General features: G+C 40.2%; 1 protein-coding gene across 1 annotated transcript in view; it reads right to left on the bottom strand.

Annotated features, from left to right (window-relative positions):
- Positions 1–26469, bottom strand: part of kif26aa (kinesin family member 26Aa) — a 115310-nt gene that overhangs the window by 2737 nt on the left and 86104 nt on the right. The window contains exons 5-14 of the mRNA XM_073816479.1: positions 25358–25547; positions 19207–19398; positions 16843–16936; positions 15821–16083; positions 15465–15648; positions 13946–14105; positions 13237–13399; positions 9416–12449; positions 7889–8079; positions 6576–6726 (exon numbers count right to left, since the gene is read on the bottom strand). Of these exons, the coding sequence (XP_073672580.1) occupies positions 6576–6726; positions 7889–8079; positions 9416–12449; positions 13237–13399; positions 13946–14105; positions 15465–15648; positions 15821–16083; positions 16843–16936; positions 19207–19398; positions 25358–25547 (4622 nt within the window). The remainder of the gene's footprint in view (positions 1–6575; positions 6727–7888; positions 8080–9415; positions 12450–13236; positions 13400–13945; positions 14106–15464; positions 15649–15820; positions 16084–16842; positions 16937–19206; positions 19399–25357; positions 25548–26469) is intronic.

Here is a 26469-nt window from a genome sequence, read left to right as displayed (position 1 = left end):
CGAAGTGGGTTGCTTTTTCGTTTCGATTTGACCCATTTGCGTACGATCCATTTGGGACTGACTCAGCCGAGTGGGCTGAGTCCCTAGCTGCTATCACTAAAGTATTGATTGGTGGTGTATTTAACTGTGTTATATCAGCTGACGCTGAAGCGTTAGCGGAAGCATTCAGCCTCCTTGCGTGAAGACCGACGAGAGTAAAGACCTGCGGCTTGTCCTGCGCGACTTATCCGAGCAACGAAACCGACAACGCACTTAAGTACTCCTTCCCTTTATTTCACTCTTCTTTCTGTCCTCCTCTATCATGTGTTTCCAATTCATTCCGGTGCTCTCTACGCATCGCTCTAACATCACACGCACACGTCGACGCAATCTTACTAACCTGCGTCCTATTAACATCTCTTCCACTGAACCGTTCTCTTTCACGGTTGGTCTCTAGAACTGCCAGTCAGCTGTCAACAAAGCTGACTTCATTTCAGCCTTTTCTTTGCAATCTGGTCTGAGCATCCTAGGCTTAACTGAGACCTGGATTCGTCCAGAAAACTCAGCAACCCCAGCCGCTCTATCTACTAACTTCTCCTTCTCTCACACCCCTCGTCAGACTGGAAGGGGTGGGGGTACGGACTTGCTCATTTCTAAAAACTGGACATACTCAACCCATTCTCCTTTATGCACTTATAACTCATTTGAATCTCATACAATCACTGTAACATCTCCTATCAAACTCCATGTTATGGTAATTTACCGCCCTCCTACTCAACTTGCCATCTTCTTTGAGGAGCTGGATGGGCTGCTGTCCTCATTCCCAGAAGATGGCAGCCCACTTCTAGTCTTTGGTGATTTTAACATTCACCTTGACAGACCTAACGCTACACATTTCCATTCACTCCTAGCTTAATTTGATCTCAAACGCATTGTCACTAGATGCACTCACAAATCTGGCAACCAACTTGACCTCATCTACACACGCAATTGTATTTCAGACAACATCTTGGTCAAACCCCTACACATCTCTGACCACTTCTTCATTTCATTTGAACTACATCTTGCTACTTGTGCACCCCCAACTCCTTTGCCTGTTACTTTTAGACGAAACCTACGCTCTCTTTCTCCCTCCCACCTTTCTTCCCTAGTATCCTCCTCTCTTCCCTCTCCAACCCACTTCTCATCTCTGGATACTAATGCAGCGACTGACACCCTATGTTCCACACTTACTTCATGTCAAGATGATTTATGCCCTCTCTCCTCCAGGCCAGCACGGGCTACTCCTTCAAACCCTTGGTTATCCGATGTTCTTCGTGAGCATCGGTCCAAACTCAGGGCAGCCGAGAGAAAATGGCACAAATCTAAGGACCCATCTGACTTGAGTATGTATCGGTCTCTGCTTTCATCTTTCTCTACTCAAGTCCATACTGCCAAATCTTCATATTTCCACAACAAGATCAACAATGCTCCGGACGCACGGAACCTTTTCAGAATTTTTAACTCACTGCTCTGTCCCCCTCCACCTCCTACAATCACTTCTATAACACCTGATGATTTCGCCACATTCTTTACACACAAAACTACATCTATCAGTAGTCAGTTCTCAGCTCCACACTTACAGGAACTAAAATTGACCACACCCACAACTAAAACTCCCCTCTTCTCCTTCTGTCCCCACTCTGAGGCAGAAGTATCCAAACTTTTCCTCTCCAGCCATCTGACGACATGTCCCTTAGATCCTATCCCCTCACACCTTCTCCAAGCAATCTCTCCCACAATCCTACTAGCACTCACACACATCATCAACACATCTCTTCTTACAGGCACTTTCCCCAGTACATTTAAGCAGGCCCGGGTAACCACACTGCTCAAAAAACCTACACTTAACACTTCACTCATTGACAACTACAGACCTGTCTCCCTCCTTCCATTCATAGCAAAAACACTGGAACGAGCTGTCTTCAACCAGCTTTATTTCTCACTCAGAGCAACCTACTGGATGCTAACCAGTCAGGTTTCAGGAGTGGCCATTCAACTGAGACTGCGCTACTGTCTGTCACTGAAGCCTTGCGGACTGCAAAATCTGATTCCAAATCATCAGTACTTATTTTGTTGGACCTATCTGCAGCTTTTGACACAGTGAATCATCAGATCTGCCTGTCCACCCTCTCATCGCTGGGCATCACAGGGACACCACTTCGCTGGTTCAAATCCTACCTCTCTGGTAGGTCTTTCAGGGTGGCCTTGGGGAGGGGAGGTATCTAAAACTCATCAACTGGTCACAGGGGTTCCTCAGGGATCAGTTCTTGGACCTCTCCTCTTCTCCATATACACTACATCTCTGGGTCCCATCATACAGGCACATGGCTTTTCCTACCATTGCTATGCTGATGACACACAGCTCTACCTCTCATTTAAACCAGATGATCCATCAGTAGCGGCACGGATCTCAGGCTGCTTGGCGAATATCTCTGCATGGATGAAGGAGTACCGTCTACAGCTCAATCTGGCAAAGACTGAGCTCCTTGTCTTTCCTGCCACTCCAACTCTACAGCATGACTTCACCATCTAGTTAGGTTCATCAACAATTACCCCATCAACTTCAGCCAGAAATCTTGGTGTAATCTTTGGTGACAAATTGACTTTCAAAGACCACATTGCTAAAACTGCTCGATCTTGCAGGTTTGCGTTGCACAACATCAGAAAGATCAGGCCCTTCCTAACAGAGCATGCTGCACAACTCCTCGTCCAGGCCCTGGTTATTTATAGGCTGGACTACTGCAGTGCTCTTTTAGCCGGTCTTCCAGCATGTACAATCAGACCTCTACAAATGATTCAGAATGCAGCAGCACGGCTGGTCTTCAATGAGCCCAAAAAGGCCCATGTCTCACCTCTCTTTATATCCTTGCACTGGCTACCGGTTACAGCACGCATCAAATTCAAGACACTGATGCTGGCATATAGGACAGTCACCGGCTCTTCACCTGCCTACCTCCGTTCACTACTACACATCTACACCCCCTCCAGAAGTCTGAGATCCTCTAGTGAAAGACGCCTCATTGTACCACCACAGAGAGGCATGAAATCACTTTCCAGAACATTCTCGTTCACTGTTCCTGCCTGGTGGAACGATCTTCCCACACCTATCTGGAATGCTGTCTCCTTAACAGTTTTCAAACGACTGCTAAAAACCCATCTCTTTCAAATCTATCTGACCCAATAAATTAAAAAAAATTAAAAAAATAAATAAAAAATTACTTTCTTGATCTTGTCTTTCTAGCATGTACTCATCTAACAATGCCTGATATATGGTATTTTCAAGCACTTCCCGCTTTGATCTGACTCTTAGGATGAATCACTTGTTGTTCTCCCCAATTGTAAAATTGGATAAAATTGGATAAAAGCGTCAGCCAAATGAATAAATGTAAATGTAATGTAAATGCAATTTGGACCTTCAACCCGCTGATCCCCATTGAAGTTCACTATATGGAGACAAATCCTGGAATGTTTTCCTTAAGGAGTAGTTCACTTCCAGAACAAAAATGTCTTTTTTTCTTCAGTCGTAAAGAAAGTTGTTGTTTTTTTGTTTTTGTTTTTTTTGGGGGGGCATTTCAGGATTTCTCTCCATATAATGGACTTCTATGGTTCCCCCGAGTTCCAAAATGCAGTTTAAATGTAGCTTCAAAAGGCTCTACACATTCCCCACCGAGGAACAAGGGTCTTATCTAGAAAAAGGATTAGTTATTTTCTAAAAGAAATGAGAATTTATATACTCTTTAACCTCAAACGATTGTCTTGTCTAGCTCTGCGTGAACTCTGTGTATTTCGGTTCAAGACATTTAGGGACATTTTTTTGTAAAGGCCATTTGATCTTCTTTGCATGTTCACGTTCATAGAGGACAAAATGAGATGGGAGTTTTTCAATAAACCGCAATGCCATGAACCGAAATACACAGAGTTCATGTAGAGCTTTTTAGAAAATAACCAATGGTTTCGCCTCAGCTGGGATCGTTTAGAGCCCTTTGAAGCTGCATTTAAACAGCATTTTGAAAGTTCAAACTCACTATAGAAGTCCACTATATGAAGAGAAATCCTGAAATGTTTTCCTCAAAAAACATTATTTCTTTAAGACCGAAGAAAGAAAGACATGAACATCTTGGATGACATAGGGGTAAGTACATTTTCAAGAAATTAAAAAAAAAAGGGGAGGCTTATGTTTATAGACATAAACTGAACAATATACTGACTAAATTTACTTTTCACAGTATTTATTCAAAAAGTTGGTCATCTGCCACAATAACCTATTGCTTTAAATTATCTTTATTTAGGGACTTTTCTCAGTTAATAGTAATTTGTGTGGTCTGAATCTAAATAATTAATTTGTAAAGATCAAACCAAGCAATCTCTAAAATTACCACACACATAGAAGCCCCATTATTCTACTACATAATAAAGATGTGACTAAGGGCTGTGCGACACAGCCCTACTGACACACCTAGATTGATAGTTTTATCACTCAGGACATAAACAAAAATCTCTGCATGAGATGGTTGGTTGGTTGGTGTGGGAGAAGATGGGTTTGCAGAAACACCGTCCTCATTTAACTAGGCTCTGAAGAGGGGCTGATTTATACAGCATGACAGCCTCAATCACAGCTTTACCCATGACAGCAGTCACATATGAATGGTAAACATCACCTGGCCAGTGGGCAGGTAGTGATTGAAGAAGAGAAAAATAATACCTTATTGATTCAAGAACACACACAGACACGCATATTCACTCCCTCTCTCCATGCCATTTTCTCTACATTACTCCTTTACATCCTGCTATTTCGCTCCCACATACTGTTTACAAAAGTGTTTCTTCTAGCAAAGTGAAGACAGATACTTTGCAATATCAAGGTTGTTGTATTGTTGCTTTGTAATAGTTGTAATTCTAACCGAAACTGAGGGACGCATACAGAATGAAACAGCTATACAGAATCAGCAGAGCTTTCTTTGCTGCTGACAATGTTCATTTTCAATGTTTTTCATTTTTAGAGTAAACATCACTAATAACATGATTCAGCTTCATTTTCTTCAAATCGTTTTCTTGCCTTGTGTACTAAAGGTCTTTGTATTTGAGAAAATCCTGAAAACTACTAATAAACCATGTCTAAGATCCTGCTCACTCTTATAAATGGTAGGCAGCGACAAACAGAGAATCACAATTACACAACCTCAACAAATCATTTCACAGTTTACATTTATAGAGAATATTCTAGAAAGCCAATATCATCCAGTATTGTAATACATTGTCTCAGGCACCAATTCACAGTAGCCAATGCTCAAGACATTTCTGTGAATGCGCCATTACCTCAGTATTTTCTTGTAAATTCTCTTGGCAAGTTCAAACACTTAAATTAAAGTCATAAAGGGAACCATTAGTCTACTTCACATTACTGGGAAACTTATGCTGTGTAAGATGCATGGTCAAATTAATCATTCCTGACCTTGATTCATGGCAGAGCATCACAGTAAAAATGGCGAAAGAAAGTCCTTTCTCTAAAAGCAAGTGAAATTGCTACTAATTTCAGCCGAACAGAAGTGTGACAACACACTTAATATTTTTGTGTAATACTTGATTATATTTAATGTCACATAAATCAGAGGTTTTCAAATTGAGGTCAAAGGGGCCACAAGGGGGTCAGTGGAAAATTAGCAACTTGTTGAATTATGATATTAAATGTGCTTGACACAAATTTACAGCTTTTTAAAGTTAGAAATTATGAGATTAATCATTATTTTGTTCCACTGACAGTCCGTTTTTTAAAAGAAACCCTGGGTATTAAGACTTGTAAGGCTCAATATAACATAAACAATGTCTCTTACTGAAATATGTAATAGAAAACCCATGAAAGATTTAATTTTTTTTTAATCCACATTAATCCACATTTTAATCATTTTATAGATATTTTGGACTATGGCGCTATTATTTCGATGGCATCAAATTGTTGCACTTGGTGAGCTACTGACAAGCATCATGACAAGTGTCAGCATGTTTACATCCTGCCAGGATGGTATCTAGCATTTCTTTTCTTTGCTGTTTGTAAGCTCTTTTAGTAGCTGTGGTCTAAAAGCCTCAAAGGCATCAGGGCTAAAGTGGAGAGAACAAAGACACAGGTCTTTAGGAAGTTTTATTCGCCCAAAGGCATCTTGCTATTCTTTTCTCCTCTTCTTATCACTAGGAAAGCAGTAAAGACTTGCATTTCTTCTCTTGTTGCCCTTCAACAGAAAATTACAACCAAAAGCCACACAATGTGGCATTGTATCAGTATTTAGAGTTGTGTTGTGGTAAAAACTGCAACAGGTAGAGCGAGTTGCTCATTGAGTGCAACAATTTCACGTTATCAAAATAATGGCATCCTCCATAGTCCAAAATATGTATAAAACAATGTGGGTTGTTTAAATGACGTAATCTTTCATAGGTTTTCTGCAACATATTTCAGTAAGATGCATGTTTTCTGTAATACTTTAAAAATCATTTAAAATCAGTTAGCATGAAAAAAGTTTGAAAACCCCTGACATTAGATAATAATTCACTTGGGAACTTACATTCTCCCATCCATTTGCTGGGGTCCAGCATGAGACGAGTCTTGGCGTCCTCCAACTCTTTTTTCAGCTTCTCGTACTTGGCTCTTAACTCCCTGATCTGCTGCTGCCTCTTCTCCAGCATCCTAAGGCGGGCGTTGAAGTACTGCAAACCCTGCAAGTGTGGGACAGCAGTGTATAGTCAACCGCAAATCTTTTATACCTATTCCAAGCACCTGCTAGACTACGCGTGGCCGTCCTCAGGGCCGATTTAAAGTGCGGTGGATTAAGCTGAATTGATCCAATGCTCGCTAAACTGACCAGAGGATTTAGGTCCTCAGCCGTTTGGTCAGATTAATTGGGGCCAAGCTGGAAATAAAATTAGCATCCAGGTTAAACACTGGCTGGGCTCCTAAAGGTACGTTTGCTAAAGAGATTAAAAAGAACGATCGTTCGAGAGGAACCTGTTACTAAAGGTTGAATTACAGTATAGATTACTCTCCCCATATCATGTGTATTCTGTCACTAGCAGGTGGCCATTAGAAAGTAAATGAAAATGTGAAATAACAGCAGAATATCTTTTGGTTTTGTGAACTACGGATGAAGAAAAACTCATTCAAGCTGTTATGCCCAGTGCAAATAGAATTTAATTTCACAAAACATTAATAAACTCAGCAGTTATACAACCTCCTACCCACATACATACACATTCACATAAAACAAGGGGGTGAACAGCCTAATTCTTCATGAGCAAACTGCCAGACTCTAATATGCGAGCTGAGATCATTTTTTCTTAATTGAAAATAAATCAGAGCGCCATTCGACTGAGTTAATGTCTTTTCCTCTCGTCTTCTCCACACAATTGCCTGTGTGATCAGGTTTAGAAACTCACAGAGAAACGGTTAATGACCCATGGACACGCTGTGTGGAGTGGGCCATAAAGACCGATCAGGCGGGCCACAGATTGTGGAGCCACACCTCATTCATCACAGGCACCCCTGACCCCTCCCCAATGCTCCCTCTCCTTCTATCGCTCTCACCATCTCTTCCTCTCTCTGGAAAGACCGTTGCTAATATCTTTCCGCTTCTTTCTGTCCTACAATGCCAGTCATCCCTGTCTAACTAAAGTTATCAGTCCAATCTAAAATCAATTAGCCAACATAAGTAATTGTCACAGAGATAAGCTTCATTCCTGACAACTACACTTGTCACAGGATGTGAGAGGAACATACTATCTGATGCTTTTGTTTTCAACAAAAGAAAAAGAAAAAGTTACTCCATCATACTTGCTGATGCTGAACACTAAAGTGAAAAGTATTAAAACACAGTTTTCTTACCTCTGCCAACCCTTCTTTGCGTCTCTGAAGGCGTTCCACATCATCAATCTCGTACACTTTGATCTCAAAGGGCTCCTTCATAGCACCCCCCAGTGGAGGTAGATCGACCCACTGGCCTGCTGCACCAACCTTCCTGCCCAGGGAAGATGTGTCTGGCAGAGGAGCAGGAATCAGACGGCGTCGCTGCAGGCCTGGAGGGGTCACACAGGGTAATGCTCTTCATGTGGGCCGAAGATGAACAGCAGAGTTTGTAACAGCAGAGGCATGCTTTTAAATATGTATGAGGCTTGCAAGAGGTTAGAGGATTTAAAGCAAAAATTATTTTTGGGCAAATGCAGATTAGAGAACAGGGTAAATGCATATTAAACACCCGATATGCCTAATAACCTTGGGTTAAATGGACTAAATAGAGTTACTTGTTAGACGTATGTGTAACTAATATTTATCTTCCAGGTGGAATCTCAGGTAAAAGCCATGGCACACTGTGAAACATCGATGTTCTATTATGTCAGACTGTACAAAACATCATAGTGGACAATTTTTTTTTCTCATTTGTCTCTTTTGACTCTTCGTAGGGGCAGTTATATGGACGACTGTAATGTAAACTTTGGCTAAGACACTGTCTAAACTGTGTGAAACCATTTTGAGGATATTACTTCCTTTTCCAAGGTAAAACATCAAACTTTGTCAGGCTGCCACAAACACGCTCTTTAATGAAAACTAAAGATCTTTACAATACAAATCGTGAAGGCCTTGATTATTCTGACCAAATATAATGTTGATGTCATTAAATCTCTAGGAGGAGTTTGTTACAGCGCAAAACATGACACTTCCTGTTTTCAGCAGGTGGCACTATGACTATAATTGAATATGGGCATGGGCATGTGTTCAGGACAGGATTCTTATCAAATAAGTGAAGTTTGGGAAAGATCAGACATTGTATCCCTGAGTTATAACAACTTCCTCTTTCATGGTGAAACTTCGAAATTTGGCCAGGCCACCACAGACGCACCCTCCAACGAAAACTCAAGATCTTCGCAGTTTAACATCACAAGTGCATCAAGTGCTTTAGATTACACTGACCAAATCTGGTGTTGATCTGATTAAGTCTCTAGGAGGAGTCCCCTATAATAAAATGCCTGAAAATGGCAAACAACAAAATTTGCAGAGAAAATTAAAAATAACCAACTTCCTGTTGGGTTTCGGATTTTGCTCCAAGATACTTTTTTTGTAGGTATTGGTATGTTTCATGTGTCTGCGGAATATCATACAGGTATGTAAAATGTTGAAAGTGTATAGGTGGCACTTTGGAGCCATTTTGCCACACCCACTTCTGAAACCTATATCAAATATTAAGCAATATTTGTGGTCCTCATTATCAAAGTCTAGATACAACATGCATTACAACAACCTTCATTGTGCTACTGTACTTATATTCCTTTCTAATCTTTGAAGGCCATCTAATAAATAAATCTTGAATTGATCACCAGCAAATAGTGCCCAGAGTGGCTTAATAGTGAAACTCACCATTAGATCTCTTTTTGGGAGATTTTGAGGCCTTTGTTCGACTAGATGTGGACACTCCACTCTCACTCATGGAATCGTGAGCGGAAGATGCACTGCCTGTGGTTTCACTGTCCCTGATCATGCTCTCATAGCCACTGCTGCCTCCACTGTGATAAAAAAGTGCAGTGCGCCCCATGGCAGGGGGCAGTTCACCACTAAGTACACTGCTGTTGTCACTCCCATGGCCACTACTATAGCGCTGAGGACGGCGAGGGGCTGTGATCTTGCTGTAAGGAGAAGGCAAAGGAGCAGCCAGTGCCGTCTCGCTGGAGGTTCTGGCATCATTGTTGCCATCTGCTTGGTCAGAGCCCCTGAGGTGTTTCTTGGAGCTACCAACTGCTAATTCACTGACCCGACTGTTGGCTGCACGAATTGCTTGCTTTGTGCCCATAATGGTGCCTCTTCCTTGTTTAGCACTGGAGCTTGTGATAGAGCGAGTTGGGGGCTTTCCAGTTGGAGGTAGACTGGTGTTCCGAGCAGCTGAGGCAGCAAGGAACTTGGTGGAGGAGCTAAGAGACTTTGAAGCAGTACTTGACAGGGTCTTTCCTTTGTTGCCATTCCCAACAATGGATCTAGGAGTTATACTGGCTTTGATCTGTCCAAGCTTACAAATTCCACTAGTAGATGGAGGAGAAGTGGCGGTTGGTGTAGATATTGAACAGGGTGAACCAAGTTTTGGCACCATTTTAGCAGATTTGCCAGTGCTACTAATACTGACATTACTGTTTTCCCTCAAGGTTACTGGTTTGGAAACCACTGAGGCAGAACTGTCACACCTTTCAAGGGACATAAGACTACCAAAATGCCTTGCATTGTCTCCTTTAGCACTATGTGATCTGAGACTAGAAGCTGTCCTCAGGCTGGATGACTTAAAGCTAAAGGACTCCCCTCTAACTCGAACATCAAAGTCCTCCTCAGAAACTGATGCTTTGGAGGAAGACAATCTTGTTCCATCATTACCTACAGACTTTAAGGCACTAGGAGACAACAAAGTCCGTGTTCTCTGGTCGAGGCTTGACTTTCGGACAGGTGGAGCAGGAGGTGACATGCTTCCAGACTTAGGGAGCATACTACCCTTCTGTCCATTAGCTCTCTTTCCTAAGGATGAGAATTTCAGGCTACCAGTTGTTTGCGAGGCATCATTACCCCATTTCATCTCAGAGGAGCTGTGGGGCACTGAAACCATGCCGAGTGTGGTGGCTCCTCTCCTGAGTTGAGGCATCTTGCTCAGTTCCCCTTTCTTAACACTAGACTTCTCACAACCATCCACAACCCTTTGAGATGTGGACGGCACATGCATTTTAGGAGGGCGAGGTACACTGTTGCTATTCCCGCTTGTCTTTCTCGATGGAATCCCACTTGAGCCATTTTTTGGTGGTTTGCTTGTAGGGCTAAACTCAGAATTTCTGGCCAAATGTAGCCCGCTACTAGTGTGGGTCCATTGTTCATCTATTCTGCTACCTTGGCGTTGTAGCTCATGGCTGTAGCTACTGCCAGAAGTTGCAGTTTGGGTGCTCTTTCTAGGAAGTGTAGAAATGTATGATATCTGGGCAGACTGTGAGCTCATGAGTCTATTCGATCTTATCGACTTTGGACCACCAAGGGATGCTTTGGTACTGTCATGAGATAGAGGGCACTTAGATATGGACAATTTGTCAATGGTTCCAGAATCATAGTCTTGTTCTGAAAAGCAAATTCCACTGTCACCCAATGCACTATTTATTCTTTGCTGGGAAAAAGACTCAGCATGTAAACCACCAGGTAAATCCATCATGGAGCTGCTCACTGGTCCCTTGCACACTGCCTTTGATGAGACGTTCCGTTCAGTCTCATCACTACTTGGAGTACAAATACTTGTCTTGCAAGACCAGGAGCCGACTGAAGAGTGTGCAGTTGCATGTGCACCTGTAAATTCCTCCTGTGACTTGGAAGTAGCACCTTGGTTTAGCTGAGACCTGTTCATCTGGCATGTGTATGCATCAAACTCATCGTTGATGCTGCTGATAATGCTAACAGGCCGTGAGCGAGATGCCAGAGGTTGCAAAGAACAGTCTGTGTTGAAGCTAATGATGCTGGAGGGTCTCCCATTGTCTGGAACCAGACCAACAGGCAGCTCTTCGACCACCGTAAACACCAGCTCATCCTCTCCATTGAGCTCTACAGGCTGCTGCAGTGTAACTGTAGTCCTTAAAACATCCCTATCGAGGCACCTGTTCCTCAGAGTGGCACGTAGGTGGCTCACCTCCATAGGACTTCTACTGAGGTGATGGGATCTGTCAGTAACAGGAGAGTCATTGCGTTCTCCCTGCCTTAGGGCTTGCTGGCTCATACCTACTGGAGGTGTCCGTGTGGCTAAGCCACACTCGGTATTCAAAACTGAGGTCTTTGAGATGTTCTGCAAGGATGAAGATGCATTGGGTTTTTGTATTGGTCCTCTACTAAAGACTTTTTCTCTCACAACAGGCTCTGAATCTTGTCTTAAAGTCGTGTTAGTTTCAGATGCAGCCCCGTGTTGCAGGTGTGCAGGCTTCTGAAGAGAGGACTTGCCGGTCCTGGTTGATACAGAAGCCTCTTCCACACCACTTTTGGAGGCTGTTTGTTGGGCTTTTCCTTCACTGGTGAAAACAGATGTGCTCTCACTGCCATCAATACATTCAAGCCGTTCTTGTAACTCTGCAAAGGTGTTGCATTTGAGGTGGTCCCCATCAGACTTAGGTCCCTCTTTTACACGCTTCTTGTTCAGGGATGGAATAATAGGAACAAATGCTGGTGGGCCTTCATTGTCGCTGAGTTCACGATCAGAGATAGGGGTCCCACCAGGCCCCACATAGATCACTGTATCACATGAGTGCTCACTGCTGGAGGAGTAATCTGGGTCACTGGATAACACTGCAGGGTGGTCTGGGTCAAGAGCCACAGTCCGAGGGTAGAAAGGTCTTCGTCTAATGTGTCCCTCTTCACAGGAGCTTTCCCCTCCAGAGGAACTTGATGCATACTGAACAAAATAACATAAAACGCTGACATCAATATCTTTGCAGACAGCTCTTTCACAGCATGCAATAAATTCAGAGAGGCATCCCTTCATGAAACAGCATGTCAATATCAACAAAGGTGAAAAGTGCACACCAAAGGCGATGCTAAAATAGTTGTCAATACTATGCATAAGTTAGAGAAAGGATGTTTTTAGATCTATAAAATATTAATATATTCTGTCAAAACAGCTTAATTATGGTGAAAATTGCCTCTGTGATGGGAAAGGTTACATGCTGTTTTCCCTCCGGAACAAATGCATTGATTACATTTGTTGATTACATGACATAGGTCTCTAAGAAATTTTGCAGCTAAATTATCACGGTAACATTTGGTTCTCTGACAAAGCATGAATCATTATTTAAATTGTGAATGATTCTGATGAATAAATGCCAAAATGTAATTTAGGAAAATGACAGTCGTGACCTATTGCAGAATGTATGAAGACAAGAATAAAATGGACAAAAATACTGACAAAAATAAAGACTTTTAGTACCCATGTCCAAATAAATGATTTCAGAAATCTATTAAAAATTATTATTGTTAATTAAAATATAGTTACTTAGAATTTTCACAATGAATAATGATCCAAAACATCTTTTTTATCTTTTTCATTTTTTACTTTTAGAAAAGTTTAATGCTTACTCCCTTACCTTGGTACTATTAATCAGTGCTTCAGTTTTTTTTACAGGACCATGAATACATAAGCATACACAACTCAAATGATCAATACATCAGTTTGAATCACAAACCTTGGATTTCTTCTTTCTCATGCGGTGAATTCGGGAGGCAAGCTGCACAGTGGTAAGAGATTCGGCATAATTGGCTGGCGAGTCAGAGATGTGGGCGATCATGGTGGTTCTACAGTTGATGTTGCCCAGCGATTCCCTCAGCAGCATGGTAAGCTTGCTGTCTCTGAATTATACATCAAAAAATCTTCTCGTTAGCCAAAAAGGAAGCTAGGCTTTACAACATTCAACCTCTTTTCCTTCTAAGGTTGTCTTAAAATAGAGGTTTATGAATCATGCTTGAATAAAAAGAATCCGAAGAAAATGATGCACACTTTCTAGTGACCTGATTTGGAGTGTTTTTATTTGATTCTGTTGTGGAGGATGTTATGTCACAAGAAAAAGATTAATCTTCTCTGCTCACGTCACTGTATTTAGTATCCCACCTTCCGGGTGAGTATTTCTTAATTTTCTTTCAGCATAAATCTCTGACTCTCTGACCCACATTCCTGTCAATACATCCCACCTCAAGTCCAATTCGCTCTGGCTGCCTTCTCTCCCCGCAAAGCTGGCTAATTGGCTTCATTGATCTGAGCAGGCTGAGAATGAAACCCTTGCAGATGCAGATCAGGAGGGTTCAATGTGTGCTCAGAGACACATTACCACCATTAACAGAGATCTATCATTTCCCACTATTGGTTTGTATTGATTAATTGAACCATAAAACACATACCTGTATGGCACATGCTTGGCTCCATTGGCCAAGGCTAGGATGACATTTCCAAGGGCACCCAATGACAGACATTGGCCTCTCCCTCCATCTCGTGTTTGACTCAAATCAGACTCACAACTGCCCAAATCCAGCAGATGCAGACGGCTACGACTCCCAGACACTGCAAAGTGATATACAGCCTGTTAAAATAGAAATTTGACTCCCAATGTCCATGTTACTAAACTCTTTGGGCTTACACATTCTACGAATGGCTTAGTTGCTCTGGACTATTTTATCATTAAAAAGGCCACAGGTACCACACATCGCAGTGTTTCAGGGGACCTTATGAGACAGCCGTTGGATATAGGATCTCTGCTAGGTAAGTGGTGATTCTATATCCTTGGCAGTCCATCAAACAGCAAGCAATAAAAGTAAGTACAGCTAGTTAGATTACAGTCCCATGTAGGTCACTAGAGTAAAATTCATTCAGTATCATTACAGAAGATGCATTTATTTCACACCGAGATGGAGGCCATTAACCTCACGTCGGCAGGATTTACAAAGCCAGCCCTCGGAACCGAAGCCCTCTGTGAAGCGGGAATGCAAACAAGCTTCTCATTTCATGCTGGGCTCTATAAACATCTCTGTAGAAGAGACTCCAGCCTCATTACATATTAAAATCTATTCTGGCTAGTATCAATGGCCAGAACCCAGCCTGCATTGCAGCGACGGGAGCGCAATACTAATGATCATGCTAATGTTGACATGCTGACTTGACAGGATGGCTACGCCCAGTAATGAAAACGTGCTAACCCTTCTTGTTAGCATTCTCGTAGAGCCGTTATCAGCAGGACTCAATTGAGGTAACTGATACTCTCTGTGAACACCGAGAGCATGATAATGGAAAAGTCAGGTATCGGCCGCCCTCAGTAACAGTCTTCTCAAAATACTAATGATGCATAAAGATATATGATATGAATTCTTAGACAGGCGGTATAACTTAATTTTTGAGGTGGAGGTAAATTGCCCTTGAAGTTGAATTATTTCAAGCCCTAGATGTTAAATTATGGCTGTTTAAAATATTATTTTAGCATTTCTTCTCATTTCCTAAAAGACAAACAACCATATGTGACCCTGGACCACAAAACCAGTCATAAGGGTACATTTTTTGAAACTGAAATTTACACATTGTCTGTAAGCTGAATAAATAAGCTTTCCATTGATGTTTGGTTTGGCCGAGATAGAACTATTTGAAAATTTGGATTCTGAATGTGCAAAAAAATCATAATATTGAGAAAATTGACTTAAATAAAGTTCTTAGAAATGTACAAAATATCTTCATGGAACATGATCTCAAAAAGAAAAATCAATAATTTTGACCCATACAATGTATTTTTGGCTATTGCTACAAATATATCCATGCTACTTAAGATTGGTTTTGTGGTCCAAAGTCACATATATTAAATACCATATGTCATAAATATCACATTTCAGTAAGAGTTTCCTAAATAAATGTGAAAAGGAGCACAGCGAGCCATACTTCCTGCTTTGGTGCTCTTCTCCATACGGTACTGGGAAATGTGTAGGGTGAAGAGCATGTGAGAATTCCGCCGGTCCTCTTCCTTACAGTCAGACCTGCTTGTGCTGCGTGCTGCCAGAGCTGCATCCAGGAAGAATGCCGCCCTCTCTGCAGAGTACGCTCGTAACTCGCTCTGGTTCTGCAGCTGGACACGTATAAAGTGAAAGTGAGACACAGAGGTAAAAAAAAGAGAAGGAAGACAAAAGCAATTTGAGGTTAACTTTTTCATTTTGACAGCAGTCATTACTGTATACTACCATTCAAATATTTGAGAAGACTTTGTAGACCTATACATACAAAAACAAACTCTAATGCACCTGTGATCCACAGACAGGATCCTCTCGTAGAGAAATTCCTGCGCCCTGACTGTCCTGGGAAGTCCCTGTGGAAAAGTCAGCCAGCAGGTCTCGCAACACCTCCTCCCTGCCACAGATTTCCACAGCAGACACGCGGATGGAGAATCGTGTGCCAGCCTTCTCTTTCCTTTCCTCGATGAGCTTGAAGAGCCAAGAGATAGCACAGGGTGCCACACCCAAGCTCTGTGTGGAGCTGTCCCTGCCGATTATAGTGTAGCTTTTGCCTGTGAGGTAAAGGTGAGATATAGTGAAAAAAGAAGACAATACATTATCATTTGTATTAATTGTCCTTACATGGTCTTTACATGGTCTTATTTAGTTAAAGTAAAAAATGACATAAGTGAGCAGCATTTGTCAACGCAGACATGATAAAAATTACACTGTCAACTGATTAACTTTGCTTGACTTAAGTACATAATGATATAAGAGCAGGTCTATAATAGGATTTGTGTTAATAATAGGACTGTCTATGTAAAACACCCCTAAGCTAATAAAATTAGCCCACAAGGATGTTAGTCATGAGAGAATATACCACGCTAAAGCAGAGCAAATGAGCAGCCAAGCTAACTATGGGGGATTGAAGCAGCACGGTGGGAGGCACACAGTCTCTCACAGTGAGGGGCTGTACAACAAGAGAGTCAGAGAGAGAGAAGCTGAGCGCTTTTCAAACACAAAGTGTAAAACGAGGGCACTTTGTGTTCAACAAGCTGCTATTTCTACTATAACACATATGCCCTCCCCGCATTTTCACTGCCTCCTTGTTAGGAAATTTTGACTGCAGCCAAAACAGTCTATTTTATGTCACTTTTTCTTTCACCTCATGTGAGTGAAGGCTACTTAATCTAAAAATGGATTCTGAACAATGCATTATCTGTCAGAGCATGACTGCATGAGGAGTTGTGACAGAGAGAGGTGGGTTATCATAACAATAAAGTTAATTACTGTAAAATATGGGCTACTAGGCTGAACAGATGTGTACTAACCGAGGTTTGCTTGACCAAAACAGAAGATGCAACCATCTGCCCCGTTGACCACAGACTGGATAACCTCTGCCACTGTCCCTGAGCACACCTCCGCCTGAGGACACAAACCCAGATTGAAAACACCAACTCAAACTGTTTTAGTGGTATAAACAGTATTTTTATTCAGACAGACAGAATGATATGATAACCACAGAATGACAGACAAAATGATGGACAGACAGACAAATAGGCAAAATAATGACAGACAAACTGGATGACGGACAAAACATCAGACAGACAGAACAAAAGACAAACGTGAGACAGACAGAATGATAGAAAATAGATAGAATGACAGACAGACAGACAGACAGACAGACAGACAGATAGACTGAGCAAGAGACAGAACAATAGACACACAGAATGACAGCCAGGCAGACAGAACGACAAAACGACAGAGAGAAACACAGACAGATAGAGAAAAAAAGAGAGATAGCTAGAACGACAGACAGACAGACTGTATGACAGACAAAACATCAGACAAACAGACAGAACAACAGACAAAGAGAACAAAAGACAAATGTGAGACAGACAGAATGACAGAACAGGTAGAATGATACAGACAGACAGAACAACAAACAGATAGACATACAGATAGACAGACAGACAGACAGACAGACAGACAGACAGACGGACAGACGGAATGACAGAAAGACAGACAGAAGGACAGACAGACAGACAGACAGACAGACAGACAGACAGACAGACAGACAAAACGGAACGATAGACAGACAAAACGGAACGATAGACAGACAGACGGAAGGACCGACAGACAGACAGACGGAAGGACAGACAGACGGAATGACAGACAGACAGAGGGAACAACAGACAGACAGATGGAACGACAGACAGACAGACAGACAGACAGACAGACAGACAGACAGACGGAAGGACAGACAGACAGACAGACAGACAGACAGACAGACAGACAGACAGACAGACAGACAGACAGACAGACAGACAGACAGACAGACAGACAGACGGAACGACAGAAAGACAGACAGACGGAATGACAGACAGACGGAATGACAGACGGAATGACAGAAAGACAGACAGAAGGACAGACAGACAGACAGACAGACAGACAGACAGACAGACAGACAGACAGACAAAACGGAACGATAGACAGACAGACGGAAGGACCGACAGACAGACAGACGGAAGGACAGACAGACGGAATGACAGACAGACAGAGGGAACAACAGACAGACAGATGGAACGACAGACAGACAGACAGACAGACAGACAGACAGACAGACAGACAGACAGACAGACAGACGGAACGACAGAAAGACAGACGGAAGGACAGACAGACAGACAGACAGACAGACAGACAGACAGACAGACAGACAGACAGACAGACAGACGGAAGGACAGACAGACAGACAGACAGACAGACAGACAGACAGACAGACAGACAGACAGACAGACAGACAGACAGACAGACAGACAGACGGAACTACAGAAAAACAGACAGATGGAACGACAGACAGATGGAACGACAGACAGACAGACAGACAGACAGACAGACGGAAGGACAGACAAATGGAATGACAGAGAACGACAGACAGACAGACAAACGGAACGATAGATAGATAGATAGATAGATAGATAGATAGATAGATAGATAGATAGATAGATAGATAGATAGATAGATAGATAGATAGATAGATAGATAGATAGATAGATAGATAGATTGCATGACAGACAGACAGAACGATAGACAGATAGATCCTTGCAAACTTGATCCTTGCTCATCCTTGCAAAGTTCCCAAAGAGATGGAAAATACAGTAAGGACAGATGAAGATTTCAAACCCTGGAATTATTTGTGTGTATTTTGCAGCTTGAGGAAAGCTTTGACAGTGTTGTTGTAAAAACCACCTCTGATGTGTGCTCGCTCAAAGCCTCTTTTGTTCTGAACAATGTGGGGTAGTCATTGATCATCAGACCTGATGTTTCTAGGACAGGAAACCCAAAGACTCCAAACTCCCAAAGAGTTCAGGAGGAAGCTGAGAAAAGAGCTATGTTATCTTTTCCTCTGAGATCCCTTCAGGCGCTGTGGGCTCGGAACGATAACCCCAACTCACCAACCCAAAGCTTTTATCGACCTCGCAAACCAAGCGAAACTGAATATCTCCCTTATGTATTGCTTTGATCTCAGCATGGATGTCCTGCCTGTTTGACATCAGTTCTGTGAAGATTTTTGTTCAATATAAAATTATAAGTACAGACAGGAAATAAGGGATATCTCCTTGGTATAACTTGTAAAATGCTTGCTTTTATTACTGCCATTGCCAAAAATTGAAGCATTTATATCATTACTGTACCTGTGAAGCATCTTGAGCAAAGACAGCATCAAAGGTAAACATCTTTGGGGCGGTGGCAGAGGTGGAACGTGCGCAGGTGGGCGGCTCACAGAAGGTCAGCTGTTTCTTATGGGTATCTACCTTGAGAAAGGACATGGATTCTGAGGTGTCTCGTGATCCTTTGGCAGGGCATATCCTCACCATTACTTTGACCTGCAAAGCACATAATTATATTCATATCATAATTATGATGTGGTTCCTACATAATTTTATATCTGACAAGTTCTTTTTGAATTTGCAGCTGAATTCAAAGCATACGGCCGTAATTGCACCCTCCCACCCACTAATTCTCACAATTATTGAGTGGTTTGAAAATAAAGTCTTTCAGTTTCCTAGCCAAGAATGCCCCTCATTCTGGCGAAGTGGAAAGCATGTAATCAGCAGAAGATGAATACTGAGATTCCCAAAGCCCTTCTGCTCCCACACAGGGGACATCCTGCTGTAAAGTGCGTCTGGATTCAGAAAACAGACTCGCCATCTTCTGACCGGACACTTTATATTAACAAATATTTAAAATATATTATGTTTCCACAAAGAATATTAGTAGTAGTATAGTAGATTATAATAAGGTTTCTCAATCACCAAATCAGCTTAGACTGGAGTAATGGCAGCTAAATTTCAACTTTGCCATAACAGGAATTAATTAAATTAGAAAATATATTAAAATCCAAACAATTTCATCAAAAACTCATTTAAGTTCATTTAGGGATCATGAATCCATAGCTATGTGTCTGACAGTAATATAAACTTATAAATCTATAATCACTATGGGACACATGATGTACTTAACACAAAGCATGGATGCACCATCTATTCCCTTATTACAGTCATAAACATGAATGATAGCAAAGTGAAACATGACTGAGGCAGAGGAGTTTATTATTTCACCTACTCAATGAAGCAATAATGTACTTGACTGTCTGTGTTTAACGCCTTATTTTATAGCTCTGCCACTAGGGACACTTTCAGCAACAAACAGCCCCTGAAGTTTACAATCCTCCACTGAGATCAAGAATTAAATTGGCAGACAACAAGGATCTCTGTTGCCCGATCAGGCTCACTATGTTCCTTACTCATACTGATATGTTTGGCATTAAAGACTGTTACTGACCAAGCTTTCCCTTCCAAAGAATATATCAGAAGACCAGCATTTTTAAAAGACGTAGTACCCTAAGCAAGACAACAAAACATAGTTTGACATAGCAGTCTTGAAATTACCATTTAAAAAGCTCAGGGATCTTATAGAAGCTGGTTTACATCACTTCTATTTCTCAGGATTGTGATATATAAACTTGCAATTGCGAGTTATGGTCAGAATTGTGAGATATAAACTTGCAATTCTGAGAAATAAAGTCAGAACTGTGAGATATAAACTCACTATTCTGAGATTGAACATTCCCCTCAGAATCGGACTTTATAATCACAATTGCAAGTTCACATCTCATAATTCTGAGAAAAAAATTCAGAAATATAAGCTTGCAATTGCGAGAAAAAATAATTGTTTTTATCTTGCACTTCTGACTTTATTTCTCGCAATTGTGAGTTTATTACAATTCTGAGAAAAAAAAACAATTGTGAGTTTAATTCTGACTTTATAACTCTCAATTGCGAGTTTGTATCTCATAATTCTGAGAAGAAAGTCAGAATTGTGAAAAAAAGTCAGAATTGTGAGATATAAACCTACAATCGCAAAAAAACTGTCAGAATTGCAAGTTTTTATCTTGCGATTCTGACTTTATTTCTCACAACTGTGAGTTTATATATTATAATTCGGAGGAAAAAGTCAGCATTGTGAGTTTATATCTTCATTTCTTAAAATTGTGTTTATATATATCGCAATTCTGACTTTATAACTCGCAATTGCAAGTTTATACCTCACAATTCTTACAAGTCAGAATTGCGTGATATAATCTCGCAATTGCCAGAAAAAAAATGCAGAATTGAGAGTTTTTATCTCACAATTCTGACTTTATTTCTCACAATTGTGTTTATATATTACAATTCTGAGAAAAAAAGTCAGCATTGTGAGTTTAGACCTTGCAATTCTGACTTCATTTCTCAGAATTGTGTTTATATCTCGCAATTCTGACTATATAACTTGCAATTGCGAGTTTGTATCACACAATTTTGAGAAAAAAGTCAGAAATGCAATAAGTCCTTTTTTATCTTGCAATTTTTACTTTATTTCTCACAATTGAGTTTATATATCACAATTCTGAGAGAAAAAAATCAGCATTGTGAGTTCATATCTCGCAATTCTGACTTTAGAACTTTATAATTTGCAATTGCGAGTTTGTTTTGCAATATTTTAACTTGTAGTTCTGACTTTATTACTTGCAAGTTTAAACCTCACAATTCTCACAAGTCAGAATTGCGAGATATAAATGTGCAATTGCCAGAAAAAAAGTCAGAATTGTAAGTTTTTATCTTGCAATTCTGACTTTATTTCTCGCAATTGTGAGGTTATATCAGGTATATATCACAACTCCACGGAAAAGGTCAGAATTGTGAGTTTATATCTTGCAATTCTGACTTCATTTCTCAGAATTGTGTTTATATCTCGCAATTCTGAATTTATAACTTGCAATTACGAGTTTGTATTATACAGTTCTGAGAAAAAGTCAGATCTGCGATAAAAAAGTCAGAATTGCAAGATATAAACTCGCAATTGCGAAAAAAAAAACATCTGAATTTGCGAGGTTTTTCTTGCAATTCTGACTTTATTTCTCACAGTTGAGTTTATATATCAAAATTCTGAGTAAAAAAGTCAGCATTGTGAGTATCTCGCAATTTTGACTTTATAACTGCAATTGGGAGTTTGTTTTGTAATATATAAACTTGCAATTCTGAGTTTATTACTCACAATTGCAAGTTTATACCTCACAATTCTCACAGATCAGAACTGTGAGATAAAATTTGCAATTGCCAGAAAAAAAGTCAGAATTGTGATAAAAAAGGCAAAATTGTAAGATATAAACTTGCAATTGTGAAAAAAAAATCTGAATTTGCAAGTTTTAATCTTGCAGTTCTGATTTTGTTTCTCACAATTGAGTTTATATATCACAATTCTGAGAAAAAAGTCAGAATTGTGACTTTATATCTTACAGTTCGTAGAATTCTGAGATAAAAAGTTGCAATAACCTTTTTTTTTTTTCTTAAACCATTGGCGGAAATGGGCTTCCATAGGATCCAGATCTAATAATAAAATGAAATGTTGTTTTTAAACCCAACACAATTGCAACTAAACCTGACAGCAAGTGATCACCCTGTATTGAAAAGAAATAGCTTATTATGATAGAAATCCCACTGGTGTTTTAATTACTAGTTTTAAGCATTTATCAATGACACAAATCAAATCATTTTTTTATTGGAACTTGCAATAAAAAGGGCAAATCAAGCAATTCCCTTGAGTGCAAAAGCACCAGTGATGTGTCAGTCAGTCGTTTCACTCAAATTAACTTCCATTACCCTCAGTGCATTAGCGCTGCCTTCCCACAATCACCTGTTCCTCTCTACCTGCTGCCTTCTAAGCACTCTGACATTTCCTTCATCCAAAAATAAAGAAAAGTGAGTGTTCATACCCATTTCCTTCACAAGTGTCTCAAAATCAGCAGGCAACATACTTCAACTCAGTGGGGCTTATCAGCAATCACTTCACTTTGTCTTTTTTTCTTGATAAAACTCATTAAAACCTTGCAGCTGCCTGCCTTTGGTGTGACTTTAGAAAACTTTTAATGCCTATTGTGCACATTTTCTAATGCTGTGTTTGCACAATGCATCAACACAATCAGGTGCACAATTAAGGAAAGGAAAATGTCTTCCATAGCCTTCCAACTGCAATAGATGTGAGGATGATGTAATAAGCTGACTCTCTAGAGGTGTCTGGATGCATTTTGAGGAGTAACTCAGGTGACCTCACCGTTCTAATGAGCGAATCATCTCCCTGCAGACATGACGCCATAAAAACCTGCACCATGCACCTGCTGCTGTTTATGACTCAGCAGTCTATTAGAGTATCTAATGCTAAAAACACACATTATCTTCTTACTTTCCCACAGCAAAGTCGTCCTAAAGCAGACTCTAATCGCTCCCATCTCTTTGAATTTATTTAGAGTGCATCACCTGTGCTGGAGGAGGGTCATACATGGGTCAGTGCAATCTTCCATGGCTTTTAGACCTCAAGGGGCTGTTAAGGAAAGGAATGAGTTTGTTACTCAAAATAGCGGCAACATGCTGAGATGCTCATGATGCTTTAGAAAGTCCCATGGGAGAGTATATATGGAACTGTCAGTTACATGTCAAGATGTAGCAGTATATGTACAGATGTTCCAGAGAGCATGACCTCAGCTCATTATGGCTGGCAGGTTAATATTAAGCAGATGCTCTTTATACAAGTGCACTAATTGCATGAACCGTCCCCCTGGAGTGACCTGGGATTAAGTCTTTGCCTAATGGGTACCAACATGCTTTAGAATGACAGTGATCATCCAGGCACAGAGAATTATGGCATTTTTATAGGCAAAACACACGTTATGGCCAACTCATGCCTGTACTGCTTGTAAGACCACATTAGGGAGATCTAGGAATGGTCAACACTGTACATGGTGTTTACTGGCCGTCATTAGAATTTTTTTTTTTTTTTTTTATTGGTATTGGTAGGTATTGGGTATTTAATACTGTTTTTTACATTTAGATTACCTTTGTTGTCATCTAATGCCAATTAAAGGGATAGTTCACCCAGAAATTAACATTTTGTCATTATTTACTTATTCTCAAGCTGATTGCAAACCATAGTATTTATTTCTATAATATGGAAGTCAATGGGGACTGTCAACCATTTGGTTACCAGCATTCTTCAAAGTATCTTCTTTTATGTTCCAAGGAAGAAATAAACTTGTACAGGTTTGGAACAACTTGAGCTAGAGTAAATGATGACAGAATTTTCATTTTTGGGTGAACTATCCTTTAAGTTAATCTTTAAAAACACTAATCTGAAACAAAATCTTAAGCAAATCTCTAAATGAATATGTATTTTTCATTCTGTACATTATAAATGTGGGTACACTGAGTTTGTAATGCAATTCACTTGCTACATTTTAGTTTTTAGTGTTTTATGTTTATGAATTCAAACAAAATTGTATAGAATTTTAATATCTGTCAGTTAATATGAAAACAATTGGCTTTTCAGTGTTGGACAGAATCATGTTTCCCTAAAGAATGTGTTTTATTAGTAATTTTTATAAAAAGAAAAAATTTAATACTAAACTCCAAACATCCAGCATGGAGAATCAAGGCTGTCAATTTGCTTTATCCCTGCTATTGTAAAACAGACTTATCTTACATTGCAACAGGTTCCGATAATACTTATTCCTTCACCTTACAATCCCATATATCAAACAACGACATCTGATCTGTTTATTGGTTCACAGATCAGAGGAAATCTTCAGACACAATATTCCAGATCACCAAAAGTAATTCTCAAAAATCTGGTGTACAAATAATCCAAGAACGAGACACAAATATGGCTCCTCGAGGCATTCAGATATCATAAGCATTTGTATACTCAGACTGTCCAGCACCAATAAACAGCTATATTCTGAGAAAGAAATATGTCTTTCATTCAAATGCCCCCTGATGTCATTCTCTGACACTTCTGTTTTCATACACCGCTTTTCCCACTCCCACGGCCTGTCAGTCACTTACAGCGAGGAATGCTGTCTGGCATTCCGAAGGAGCTTCTTGGAATTCCAACAGCCTGGGAATCAGGACAACTGGGCCAACCCATGCTGTCACACACAGTCTGCTTTGATGGTAACCCGAGAACTAGCCAAATCGAGAAACCCACGGGGCATTCTTGAGCAGAGGGCAACCAGGGGTTTATGTATGATATCATTTTTTAATAAAGAAACAAAAATCTCTACAATTATGACATACAATCGGTCGTGTCAACATGGTTTTAAGATTTCCTATTATTCATTGGCAGATAACAATAATTTTGCCACAACCTTGACCATCTAAGCTTTGATCATGTTTTAAAAAACATTTCCATCCAGAAATCTATGAAGAACTGGTATAGGAGATTTAAGCTTTAGAAATGACGACTTTACTGTACCTTTCCCATTCCAGGGCTGTCCTTAACCTTTGACCCTGCCCTGAGGAAACATGGGGGTACAGGTGGGGGCGAGAGCTGCAGGGCAGCGCTGAAGCCATCAGTGTAGAAGAACGGCTCTTCTGGGTCAGGTGGGGAGGGTGGAAGCGGCTGAGGCTTCTTCCGTTTGGAGAGGTTCAGCTTCTGGGCAGCCCTGTGAAGGAGCAGCAAACAAAAATGTAAGTCAAGGAGTTATGTCCAGGATGTTCTTCCTGAATTGCACTGGCATCGCAATACTACTCCATATCTGTCCTCCAAATATTTGAGATGAACACAGATTGAATGAATGAGTAAGAGACAATCCAACAACAAAGAACATGATTATGAACACAAGAAAATCACATGTGGTGACTTAAATAATTAAAGACTGCCTTTATTTGATAAAAACAGAAATATTATTTGTTTAATGTAACTGTTATGCATTATAATATACTGTTGAGGTCAAAAGTTAATTTGCAGAATATGCAAAATGTTAATTATTTTACCAAAATAAGAGGGATTAGACAAAATGCATGTTATTTTTTATTTATCGTTGCATTAAGAGACGGGGGTGTAAACTTTTGAATAGAATGAAGATGTGTACATTTTTCTTATTTTGCCTAAATATCATTTTTTTTTTTCATTTAGTACTGCCCTTCAGAAGCTACAGAAGATACTTCTGTTTCCCAGAAGACAAAATAAGTAAAATTACCCTGATCTTCAAATTCAAAAGTCAAAAAGCTGAAGCAAAAATGCTAAAAAACAAAAAAATTGTTGGATCTGAAGGATTACTCTAAAGAACAGCGGGCAGTTTAACTGTTTAGGACAAACAAGGGACTTATAAAGAGCTATCACTAAAAAATAAATAAATAAACTGATAGTATTATTAAGTATAAAGTGTATGTAAACTTTTGAACAGGATCATTTTTATAAATTTAACTATTATTTTCTTGTATGTACAGTTTTGCTGTTTAATATTTTAAACATTAATACATTTTTAGGGATTCTTGAATGAAAAGAACACCATTTGAAACTGAAACCTTTCATAATAATATAAAAAAGTCTTTACTCCCACTTTTGATTCATTCAAAGCACCC

Source organism: Garra rufa, chromosome 13 (genome assembly GCF_049309525.1).
Source record: "Garra rufa chromosome 13, GarRuf1.0, whole genome shotgun sequence".
Taxonomy (NCBI): domain Eukaryota; kingdom Metazoa; phylum Chordata; class Actinopteri; order Cypriniformes; family Cyprinidae; genus Garra; species Garra rufa.
The sequence above is the reverse complement of the archived record's forward strand: the minus strand, read 5'-3'. Positions and strand labels throughout refer to the sequence as shown.